The following is a 12,377-nucleotide window of genomic DNA, read 5'->3' on the forward strand; positions in this document are numbered from 1 at the left end:
TTGTATGTGTACAGCAGGCAGAGTTTACATTATGCTTTGATATGTGCTCTGTGAGTTTTTCTGTAACTGATATGTGAAGAGTTGTGCAATAAACTCCCCAAAACATTCTGTATTCTCCATTTATTACACTTTTCCCTGAGGACTGGAAAATAGTTGGTGCAGCAAAGGGAGGTATTTGGTTAGACAAATAGTAGATCCAGGTAAGCGAGTCCCATGTTACTTTTCTTTTAAAAGGGGATGTTGCAATTGAAACTATTTCTAGATTTTTGTTTTCTTTGAAACAGTTCCATTGCTGACTTAAGCTTATTTAGCTCTTCAAGACCTACTTCCACTATTTTTGCTTATGAACATAGAGAGTTTCCTTGGCTCTAAACGTGGAGTCAGTAATTTTATTTCTCAGTTCTCCCTTTAAAAGCATTGTTCCTCAGTTTATCCTAGAAGTGTAAAAGGCCATAGGAGTTGAGGAAAGAGGGCCTGGGGAGAGCTGGTACAGCTCCGTTAAGGGGAATGACGCGCTAGTAGAGCAAGTGCTACCTAGGCAATCAGCACCTTTGCTAAGTACTAGGTGAAGTTCCTTCCTACTGGATGCAGAGGCTACACTGCTCTGGGTGATGTTGTCTCTGGGGATATAAACACTGTCAGAGAACTTGCAGACAGACTGTCAAGTTTGCATCTTTTGTCTACATATTGGAGAAGGGAGGCTTCTCAGATACTTAGTGCCCCTGCAGCGCAATGCATGTTTAAAATCAATGGCTCCCTCACCCTGCATCCTCTCCGAGCACAGCACAGCTGCTTCCTTTCATTGAAAGACTGGAGAAGGGCCTGTTTGCTAACAGGTTTAGTTGCGGAAGCTGTGTGTTCTTTTTAAAAATGCATGGTAGAATTAGGTGTTCCATTTTACAGAATGTTAAAATGCCTGGAGGCCGCTGGTGCTTTCGCCAGAGTCCAGAGGTGAGACTTCTTCCAGAGAAGTTTATGAGCCCTGGGCACACCTCAGAGAGTTGCTGCCTTGTCCCCCCCATCTGACGAGGTTGGGCTCAGCTGGCTGTGCTGCAGTGCGTGGGCTCTGTTCTTGGCAGATGGTTGTGCTGCCCTTTCCCACTGTACTGCATGTAAATCAACACGTGGCATTGGAAGCAGAAGTCTCTGGTACTCCTCCCTTTCTAGAATAAAACAGCTGACCTCCTGAATTCTGCTTGCTTTTCCTGTTTCTGCTCATGTGATTCTGTCGTCTTTGTAAGGTGGTGTTCAGCCAGAGTGATATTTTGGTGATAGTGGTGTTCTCACTGGTGTAAAAGCCATATTTTTTTCACAGCAGTTCTTCACTCTTAGCCTATAGGTCTCAAGGCTTTGGGTCTGTTTGGCTGCTTTATGAGTCAGCTGGATCCCCTCTATTGAGAGTGCTGTCTCCTACAAGCCTTCACCTGGGGCTCAGGAGCTGTTTTCACACAGAGACATGCAGCTGTCCTAGTGAATACTGCTGAACTGCAGTGTCCATGTTCTCCATAGCTAGGACATCATCCTTTCACTGGTAGAGACTTTCGATTTATTCAGGTAACCATAATGCTGTTGGTTGAGCACAGAGCACATCTCCACCCTTTACTTCTCAACTGTACCGGTCCTGAGATTTAAAGATGGTAATTGTATGGTTTAGAGCTGGAGTACTGTAGCCTAGACATCACTTCAGCCTGTATTTCTTATTCTGTATTTCTGGGGAAGGTAGCAGAATGGAGTTTTGAAGGCTGTTCACTTTTGGTTGTGTTTTAGTAAGGTTACTACAAAACTGTCTTCTTCAATTCTGGTAAATTAACTCTCTGCTGATGCTTTTTTGGCATGGCAAATTTTAGGCATTGCCTTCTATTTTAGTTAGAAAAATCTGCTTTTGCTTGCTTCTGGATGGAGATGGGTTGGAAATGTTGACACCTTTTAAAGAGGCAAGCTGCAATTAGAAGATGACAGTATGCTAATAAGTTTTGAAATGCACAGCACTAGAATTTACCATGGGCCCAGAGCTGTAATCTTCAAATTTGGGTAAGCTTCTTCACAGGTGAATGGGAAAACTAAATTTAGACTTAAAATTTTTCTTGAGATTTGTTGGAGAGCACTGCATCATGTCGTGTTGGCTCAATCTGCGTGTGATCTTCTTAGCAAGCTGGAAATAGTCTTAAAAGTGCTTTCAATCCAGAGCACAGAAGTGCAGGAGTGTGTAGGTAGGAGCTGTCTCTAGGGAATTATGGAAAAGATCAACTTTGGTGAGTGTATTTTGGGCTGTGTTATGGTCACCACTATTGTGTTAGTTCTTTCCCTCTGAAGGGAGGGTTTGTTGTGCCAAAACGGTTGGGAAACCTTTGTATGACTGTTCTGGGAGAAGGACTCTCACGCAGGCTTGCAAAGAGTCTGAAGCCTGAATGATAGAGTTGCTGTCCTGCGAGCACTGGGCCTGGTGTACCCTTCAGTTGCATGCATACTTTGCAAGCAGTTTGCTTTCTGCTGCAATGAGAGCAAATGTCTAACACCATGGAAGCCATAGTGACTTCCTGTAAGCGTTGTGGGACCTCATTAAAATAAAGGCCTTTCTTAATTTGGGTGTGCTATGTTTAGTGTGTCCTCCACTTCAGCACGTAACGGTCTGCAGTTGTGTTGCAGAGACCCTGTAGATGCCTAAAATGATTTCACTTCACATGAAGAGGTGCACTCTTCTTTTCAAGCTAGTTTGTTATGGATGTTGGGTTTTTGTGGGTTTTCTTCCTATCAACGTGTTTTAAATCTGTAAATCTCCACATGTGGTTTGTTTCACTTGAAACTACATAGGAAATCCTCTTCTTCATAGGAAGGTTTTTGAGAATGAAAAAAATACTTAAATTCTAGTAGGGTAAATGCAAGTAGGAGTTCCATCACCCTTAGAATTGCTCTGTGGCTGTGAACACCTCGCTTTGGATGTATCTACTGTTCTTTTGAAGTGCTTTGTAGCTTCTGACATGAAATATAGGGACAGCCCTGTGGGTTTTTAGCTGCAAAGCTGTGGGTCCGTTCTTGCTTTGAATTTAATACTCCTCCCTGTGAAAATCTTGCACCTGTACAGGAACTCCTGGAGGATATGATGTGCTGATTGTGTATGCAAGTGACGCCACTGAATGGTGTCAGTACCTCCAGAACCTCTTCCTCTTTACTCGGCACATTCGAAAGCATCGGATTCTGAGCTACCAGCTGGAAGGCGAGTCTGCCATCTCCCACCAGGAGCTGGACCTGTTCAACAGGAGTCGGAGCATCATCCTTTTGCTATCTGCTGAGCTGGTGCAGAGTTTTTATCTCCCTCCTGTCCTGCAGAGCCTTCAGGAAGCTTTATGGCCCCCGTACAAAGTAGTCAAACTGTTCTGCGGTGTTACAGACTGTGATGACTATTTGACCTTTTTCAAGGACTGGTCTCAGTGGCAAGAACTCACAAATGATGATGAGCCTGATGCTTACCTTGCAGCTGTCAAGAAGGCTATTTCAGAAGGTAAGGTAGCAGCTATGGAGTTGCGCTTCCAGGTCTGGGCTTGGAGGAGGGAGATCCATGATATTGTTTATTCTTATTTTAACACTGGTAACATGTTATACTGAAATAGAAAACCAAAGCAAATTGCACAACCCTTGTAAACTGGGAAGTTTTGCAAGCCCATTTTTCTATGCCTGGTCAATTGCTCCCTAATTCAGGAGAGATTGCCAGTGACTCGGAGAACTTCTGAATACGGAGGTTATCTTAGGTGCCTGGGTTTGAATGCAAACTGAAAATAAAAAATTAGTATCTTTAAAATTCTGCCTGTAAATATTGTGCCCTGCAGTTTATTGACCCCAATTGATGGAAAAATTACGTTTTCCTTCAGGCTTACGTTTCTGTCAAACCAGAACCAAAATAAGGTGATCTAATATGTATCCTCTAGCACTGGGCCTAAAGTCAGAGAGATAACCATACTGGCAACAGATCAGCTTGTTACCTATGATGGAATGTCAGAAATTAATTGGAGAATTGCATTGGTGGCCTTAAAAATAACCCAACCAGTCTGAAAGCGATCACCTCATAACAAGCACAGAGGATTTACTAGCGCAGAAGTATTAACAGCTGGAGACTACAGAATTCTGTCCAATGTACTGAGTTTTAATTGAGTCTGAACTTTCATAAACTCCAGAGGAGTGTGTGGTACTCCATTCTCATAGTTTCTGTTGAAATGAAGGTGGAGAGCTCTGGAGAGTTGTGCTGGTCGTGATATTTTTATAACACTGCCATACTTAGGGTTATAGTGTTCTTTGTCAGCCTTAGCAGGATTGGAGTCCTGTGGTTGCATCTTACATTAAGATTTATCTGTATTTAGTGGCATAAATGAGGCAGTGCAGTCTTCTAGTGTGTTTGGTGTTGTGTGCATAAAGGTGCTTTATGCCAGGATAACAGCAGCAATAATCATGGTGACAAATTTATCACAGTAAAAATAAATTTTGAAAGTCACGATCTTGGCCAAAACAGTCCCCCTGAAAAAAGATGACTTAGGGATTGTGCTGAAGATGGCATTCTCAGGTAACCAGGTTACAAGAGCACCTATTAAAAACCTGTATAAACTTAAGTTTGCATCTCCCTTTCAAACCTTCCTGAAAGGTCTTGTTTTCCCAATGCATAACCTAGGGCTAAAGTAGGCTGACTCCTTTGCTTTCAAGCATGGAAAAAGACAGAAAACAGTATCTGAACTTTTGTACTCTGAAAAATAAAACTGACCAGAGATTAAATTAGCTTTTCTGAAACTCTCTGGCAAGAGTAAAAGTTAAGTTACTGTTTTCCTCCAAAGTTGGGTCTAGAGCATGGCACCAATATTTTATTGATTTTAAATATGCTATTCAAGGTTAGGGTGGTTTAAACAACATCTCCCTGGATTACTAGAGTTAATTTTTTACTTAACGTGTCTGAGGACTGTCAGTTATTTTAGGCCAGAGTAGGAGTAAGTTCTAGTGTAGCTGATGAGCGTGTGAGAGTACAAAGGGATGTTGATCCTGAAATCTCTTCCCGGAGACAGCTCTCACTAGTCTCTTCTGGCTTGCCGCATTCTGAGTGCACAAAGCACAATGTGGGGCAGAAGAAAGATGACTGCTTCCTGGGCTGCAGGTGGAGTGGGATGTGTGAGTGTCTCTGTCCTTCATTAGATGGACTGGCTGTAGTGAGAGGTTCCACATAGACAAGTGGATCAATAATAGTGAGAGGCTTTCACCCATTTTTCTTGTTTTGGGTGCCTTAAAAGTCAAAGGGAATTTGAGGTGAAGGGAGGGGGACAGCTGTGAGAATGGATCAGCTAGAAACCACTCTGGATCATCTGCTTCTCTCTATAGAGAGAAACTGTGTTTGTCAAAGGCAAGCACTCAAAATCTGATTTTTATGCTGGGAAAGTGTATCTGTTGGCAGCAGCGGTGCCCTGAATGCAGAGCCTTGTCAGCTAAAGAGCAGCCTCCACTCTCTTTGATGTCGGATGCAGTCAATGAATTGTATTAAGCTGACATGGCTCTCCTCCTCCGCTTCAACAAGTGGTTCTCCACAGGTGAGCTAGTTCTCTCTGTGTACAGATGCTGCCCCTTGGCACCCTGGGGCTTTGCCCGGGGGACCTGGGTGCTGGATCTTCCCAGCACTTCTCAGAGCCCACCCTGGGAGGGGGCAGAGGTGAGTCTTACTGGTAATGCTATGCTGCCTGTCTCAGCAGACAGGTAAGTATGTCTCATGTGCCTGGCTGCCATACACCTATAGCAAAACTTCTTTGGGGTAAGGCACTACCTTTTGACTTTTCACAGTTGGATGTAGAGTTCTTCTCCAGAGATGTCATCTCTGCTGAAAGTTAGTATGCTGGAAAAAAAAACCTACTTTAGCTTTATGTAAGTGGTGTTTTGAATGGGAGATTATGTTTTGGATTTTTATTGTTGTTTCTATGTAACAAAAAAAAAAATCAGCTTATTTTCTGAACAGGCATACATTGATCTCAGACTGACTTCAGTATATCTAGAAAATATCTGGTTGAGAGAGAAAATTAGATAAAACCAAACTAATTTGCTGTGGAGTCTGCTGTAGCATTTCCCAAATAGTTTGGTACACAAAGATTCAGAATTTCTGGACTTCTGTTACTGTTATGGGAGCCCTACCTGATGTGAGCTGTCAGCTCAAGAGTTGGGTAATGTCAGGCTGTTTCTTTGTGAGCATCGGAGCAGTTGCCAAGGCAAGCCATCTGCTGTCACTCTGGCTCTTGTGAAGGAAGAACCTACTTAAGATAGGCTGGTTTCATGGCAAAAGTATTTGGATTAATGTATCAGATCCTACCTCTGTGTGGGGAAAAAAATGAATAGGTGGCCTCTTCCATCGTGATTCTACAGACCAAGTTTTGTGAATGACCTCAAGTGCAAATGTACTGATGCTTCCTCTGAAGACAACCCCAGGTGTATGTAGTTCCCTTTTCGGGTGAAACTGAAAACTTTCTTCTTGGTTGGTAATAAAAAAATTATCATCTGCCTTATAGTTTGGTTTCAGCTAACCCCAGGATGTGTGACTTAAAGTAAGAGTGTTTGTGACAGCAGACCTCTTCCATGGAGAAACGCAGCCTGTGCTCTGCTCCCAGGACTTCGTTGTTAGGATTTTAGTCAAAGGCTTTGAAGTCAGGAGCTCTTAGAAGGTCTCAGTTGAGTCCATTCTCTACAGCAGACTGTGAACTTTTCCTGAGTAAGGCAGTCCTCAATTCCTGCAACACTTAGCGGGGAAAGTTTATGACCATGTTTGAAATTATTTGTCTGAGTGTCTTCCTCTGGGAAGTACTTCTCTCCACACACGTTCACCAGTACTTCTAACAGCAATAGGCACACATTGAAAAACTAAGCCTGGTGCAAAAATGACTGAGCTTCAGCTTCCTGATAGCTGAATCTTGAGCTAGTGAAACATACGACAGAGGACATGGTGAGGGCAAATACCTCTCCAGAGCCTGCACACTGGCCCTGCTCAGGCTGTGCTTTTGCCTGTAGCACAGCTGTTAGGCTGTGGTTTGTTTAGTGCATCATGGGAACATTACACCCCCAGACATCACACCCTGAAAGCTATTTTAATTTTTATTAGTTGAGTATGAATTCAGAAATGAGGAAGCACTCATCTAGCCTTGTTGAGAGCTAACTATGTGCTGACACTGACTCTTGCTCTCTTGTAGATGGGACATTTTTACTTCTACAGTTTCTCAATCCTGGCAAACTACAGAGGGCATGCAGGTTTCTGTTTGCAGGAGGGAAGTTTTCAGGCTGTGCAATAACTGTGCTAAGGATGTGGAAATGCTCAGGATGGCACTGTACAAACCAGCTCAGGGTCAGCAAGGTACAGTCACCATCCAGGGCGCAACAGCCTGCTGCTTAAGCCCTCTTGTCTGGCTTGTGATACCACAACATGCTGTGCTGTGTGCATTGGGCAGCTGGGAGTCTGTGCTGCATAGTTGGAGTCAGTGACCTTTCTCTTCCCCCTGTGTTCTCAAAGCTCAGTTGCTGTCTGTTTTGTATTATGCACGTTTCAGCTTCTCCAGTTTATTTCAGCCTCTGCCTATACTGTCCTGAAAAATTTCAAATTTCCTGCTTTAAAAGTTTATGTTTCCAAAGTGTTCACTAATTAATCAGTGGCTTTGAACTTTCTGTACCCAAGCAAACTCTGGCAGGGAAAAACCGAGGGAAGTTGACATCTGCCTGAGATTGCTCAGGTGATAATCGGATGTAAGAGCAGCTGGGAACTGTCCTGTTGAAGGACAAGTGCAGCCTTGACTGAGCCGAGCTCTGTTGTGGTTTTGTGTGGTGGGTTTTGTCTGGTAGCAGGGAGGGGCCACAGTAATGGCTCCTGTAAGTAGCTGCTAAAGGTCTCCCTGGACTCCAGCTCTGCTGGCTACAGTGGTGGCTCCTGTAAGTGAAAGTGACTGCTATGGGTTCACCCCCACCCCTGGCTCCAAGGGTTTAGTAAACAGTTAATAAATTAAATTGTTTTTCTGTTCTTCCCAAGTCGCGTCGGTTTCTTGCCCAGTGACCCTAAGTGGTGAGTGAAACCTCCCTGCCTCAGCCTACCAGGTGTTTAGCAAAAACTGTCCCTGTGGCTTTATAAACCACAAAAAGCTCTCATGCAATGAAATGGATGAGAAAGGAAGATCAGTACCAGCAAACTTCTTGCAAAATGTGAGAGTCAGAAGTGAGTGTAAGGAAGCACATGGTAAATATGGAGGACAGTGGGCAGTTAGAAGGAAGATGAGGATTTTGCTGGAGCCCTGTAGATGAGAAAGAGCTGCAATGTTATTCCACCTAGTGAGGAGCTCGTTGAAAGATGCCAGAGACCAAGCCAGTGAGGGAGGGAGGGAGGGTTGGGAGGGAAATGGCATAACAGAAACTGCATAAACTGTTATCATCCTCCCTCCTGTACATGTCAAGGAACTGAATTAACTTCCTGGCTTTCTTCTGCTGCACTGGTGAAACCCCAAGTGAAACTTGAGCATATCACAGAATCATTCAGGTTGGAAGGGACCTCTTGAGATCATCTAGTCCAACCTCCCTGCTCAACCATGGTTAGGTAAAGCAGGTTGCCCAAGACCATGTCCAGTCAGGTTTTGAATGTCTCTGCAGGTGGAGACTTTACAACCTCTTTGAGCAACCTGTTCCAGTGTTTGAGCACCCTCAGAATAACGAAGTGTTTTCTTGTGTTCAGATGGAATTTCATGTGTTTCAGTTTGTGCCCATTGCCTTTTGTCCTGTCAGTGGGTACTACGGAAAAGAGTCTGGGTCCCTCTTTTTAATTCCCTCCTATCAGGTAAACGTTGATAAGATTCCCTTGAGTCTTCTTCAGGCTGCAGAGTTCCAGCTTTTGCAGCCTCTCCCTTTAAGAAGGATGCTGTGGTCCCTTAATCATCTTTGTGGTCCTGTGCTAGACTCAGGCTGTAAAGATAAAGTAACCTTGGAACAGGCTACTTGGAGTTTGAGGTCAGGTTGGACAGATGTTCTCAAGTGTGTCTCAACTCAGGGGGATGAAGTGGTAGTACATGGGCGATTCCCTTCAGCCTCACAGTTCTGTAATTATTTGATTGCTAACTTTTGATCATCACTGCCATTTAGGGCTAGAACTTGAAATTCACAATGAATTTTTAAGTTTGGCAAGAGCTGCTCTCCTATTACTTTGGGGGTTAATGATAAATGATCTGTTCAATGATGATACATAACAAATAGGAATTTACGTATCTTGAGATTTCTGACGAAAGGAGTAGAGTAGCTGGTGTGGCTTATTGACACTCTTCCGCAGAAAGACTATTGGCCTGAGTTTGTTCATTTGATTGCTCAGAGAAGCTCCATGTTAGGCCTTGATGCACTTAGGACATCAGTAGTTACATGGTTCCTCTTTACCATGTAACTATTTTGGGACACAAGCACAGTGAAATCCAGTGTTATCTGATATGTTATCCTTGTACTTGAGATGTCCTGAGGAATGACAAAGCAAATACCATAACCTAGAATAATATTCTGTGGTTTTTGTGGATAAATTTGAACACTCACCCCCTTAAAAATATGTTGACTCACATTGAATACTTTGAAGGGCAACTTTTCACTAGAAACCACAAAAGCCACCAGATAGTAACAGAGCTGCACACTTTAGCATAGGACAGTGGTGATCTTGTCTCAGGTGCCTACTACAACAATTCATTCAGGTGTGGGTGCTTTGTACTGCACAGTGGCATTGATAATTATTCCTCTGACAGTAGTACCTACTGTATCTGTTGTGCTGTGTCTGTTTCTGGCAGGTAGCACTTTAGTCAGGACTACTCTGTCTGCCTAACACTGAGACTTGCAGGTGAGGCAGTAGTGAAGGGGATGCTACAAACTGGGAACTGGAACCTCCTTCCCCACAGGTCCATTCTGTCCTGTATGGGAACATGTTCCTAGAAGAGGGAGTGCTGTAGTGTGATTTCTAGTGCCTGTGGAGTTTGCTGTTGCATGTGGAGGCAGAACAAGACCTGAATACTGTAGCAGCTCTTCCCTGTGCTGCATGTTAATTTTCATAAAGCATGGCTGTTGAGGAACGTTGGATGCAGAAAGTAATCGTGCTGGAAAGAGGCATGGCATGGCCAGGTACTTTATGGGAAAGTTGTGCCACCTCCTTAAAGGATAAAATTTGAACATAAAGCAGCCAAAAAGAGTTCTGTGAGTTAATTTGACATCCCTGGTCGTCATCTTAGAGAAGGATCATGAAGCTATATCAGATCAATGCCTCTATGAAACTACCTCCTTAATCTTTAACCTTACAGAAAATGGTGCTTTGGGAACTCCTATGAGTGCTAGAGAGTTAATACCGTATCTCTGAGGCTCCAGCTTGTGAACAGACCCCAGTACGTGCACCTATAACTTACTGCGATGTTCCTCTAGGCCTGCTGGAGTCTCTTTACGTGTCTGTATGAGATCCTAGCATTGTATTTTCCTCACCATCTGATCTCTTCAATCCCTCATACTGTGGTCACGTTCTCACAATGTACCAGAAGAGTTTCCAGTCCCACGCATGCAATTGCCATTCTCTGAAAGATCCATTTTGGATCTTGGGAGGTTCTAGAAACTGCAAATTGGATATGGATGCCTGTGCCGAGTTTGTGATCTCTGCTTGCATCTTGAGAGTCCGTTTGGATGTCAGAAATACAGTAAAGGAAGCAAGCTGGAGGTAGGAAGGGGCAGGAATGTCGTACAAACCTAAAGGGACAGAGAAGTGTGAAGCTGGGGACCATTTGGTGTTTACTTCTGGTTTTCAGTGCCCTGTGGAGGAATATGTTCTGAGTAGTCCTATCTCGGAGAATTACATCCAGCATTTATTTCTGCCAGCTTGTTGGAATGGCCTTGAAAACATGAGGTAGCATGATTATCTGCTGTACTGCAGTCCTCCCTCTCTTGCTCCTTTTTTTCACCTCTTTTAAGATGCAAAACTAAGTGAATTCTTAAAACTGTATTTTTCTCTTGACATATTTGTGTTGAAATGGAAGATAAACTTCTTTGACCATGCTCTTTGAACAGGAATGGGTGAGGTATTAGTCAGCCCTCTGGGTACAGTGAGAGTCTGCTTCATTATGTGGGAGCTCTGCAGCCTGGCTGGTTCTCACTGCCTGTCAAGGAGAGGAAACTGTGACGCTCTTGCACAGGAGTTAAGGTTGAGAGAACATACTGGTAGCATGCCCTTCCTTGCAGATGCTGGTGTGGTTATAAATGACTGATGTTAGAAATGCAGAGACTTCAGAGAGCTGGTTAAAGCTATCAGAGAAACCTTAACAGCCCCAAAGTGATACTGAGAGAAATGCATGAATGTCTTTATCCATCTGTAGCAAATGGGATTGAGCAGTTGAAATAGTCTTCCCAGCTGCAGGATGGATGCACTGTTTGTCATCAAGCTGCTTCATAAAGTCCCAGTTTATGCACATTAAAAGCAATACTTCACAGCTCATCTTTCATGATGGTGTGAGATTCAAGCACCGGTAGCATAGGGGCATCTCTTTCTAGGCAGAGACAATGAAATGATAGCCTGGAACTAGTAAAGTACAAAAGCTGGTGTGGTTAGGAAGTGTCAGGCTTATAACAGACCTCATGCACATCACAAATACTAATAATATTTCTCTGTAGTTTATAGTTCTGATAATCTCCCCACAGGTTGCTTTAAGGTAGTGACTCAGCCTAATTCTAAGTATCTGCCAATGTGAATGGCAAGGCTTTAAAACACCTGCTTACAATAAGAGCCCAGTGACTGCCACTGATGGCTTTTTCCAAGTTTGGAACAGCTGAAGTAATTTCTGCCACATCTTTGCAGAAGTGTGTGTCAAACCAAAGATGCTTTCCAGAACAGGTCTGAAGAGATGTGTGGAGCAGACTTCAGGTTGTTTCAAAGACCTTTGTTGTGCACTTGGACAGTTTTTTTGCTTCTAGAGTTGCATTTTGTAGGATTTTCATGGCTGTTCGTTATGGACACGGAAAACGTTCGATGCGGTTTTCAAAAGTGACTTGAGAATAATAGTGGATCTCGAGTTTCTTAGGGGGAAGTTTCATCAGTGGCTTAGACTGACGTTAGCATGGACTGCTGCAAGAGAGAGTGGACTGCCTCATTCTCCACCTCTCATCTGTCTGGATATTCTGCTGTGGCATTGGACTGCATGGGTGGTATTCCAAGAGAGACCATTTGAAGGAGAGGGAGAGCAGGACTGCCCTTTCAGTAGTAATGTGGCCTTAGATCTACTGAAGCCACTTGCAGAACCACACCTTCAGTCAGCGTTCTCCTGGTGGGATGTTTCCAAAGCAGCTACCCAGCTCTCTTAGGTGGAATTTCAGCTTTGTGAGATTTTATGTGGACA

At 43.7% G+C, this 12,377-nt stretch overlaps 1 protein-coding gene across 1 annotated transcript in view; it reads left to right on the forward strand.

The window, feature by feature from the left end:
* Positions 1–3,082: 3,082 nt before the first annotated feature.
* PIK3AP1 (phosphoinositide-3-kinase adaptor protein 1) overlaps positions 3,083–12,377 on the forward strand; it is a gene marked incomplete at its 5' end in the record, with an annotated part of 39,334 nt that continues 30,039 nt past the window's right edge. The window contains one exon of the mRNA XM_010074065.1: positions 3,083–3,499. Within this exon, the coding sequence (XP_010072367.1) occupies positions 3,083–3,499 (417 nt within the window). The remainder of the gene's footprint in view (positions 3,500–12,377) is intronic.

The sequence above is a fragment of the Pterocles gutturalis genome, unplaced genomic scaffold, assembly GCF_000699245.1.
Source record: "Pterocles gutturalis isolate BGI_N339 unplaced genomic scaffold, ASM69924v1 scaffold5187, whole genome shotgun sequence".
NCBI lineage: Eukaryota > Metazoa > Chordata > Aves > Pterocliformes > Pteroclidae > Pterocles > Pterocles gutturalis.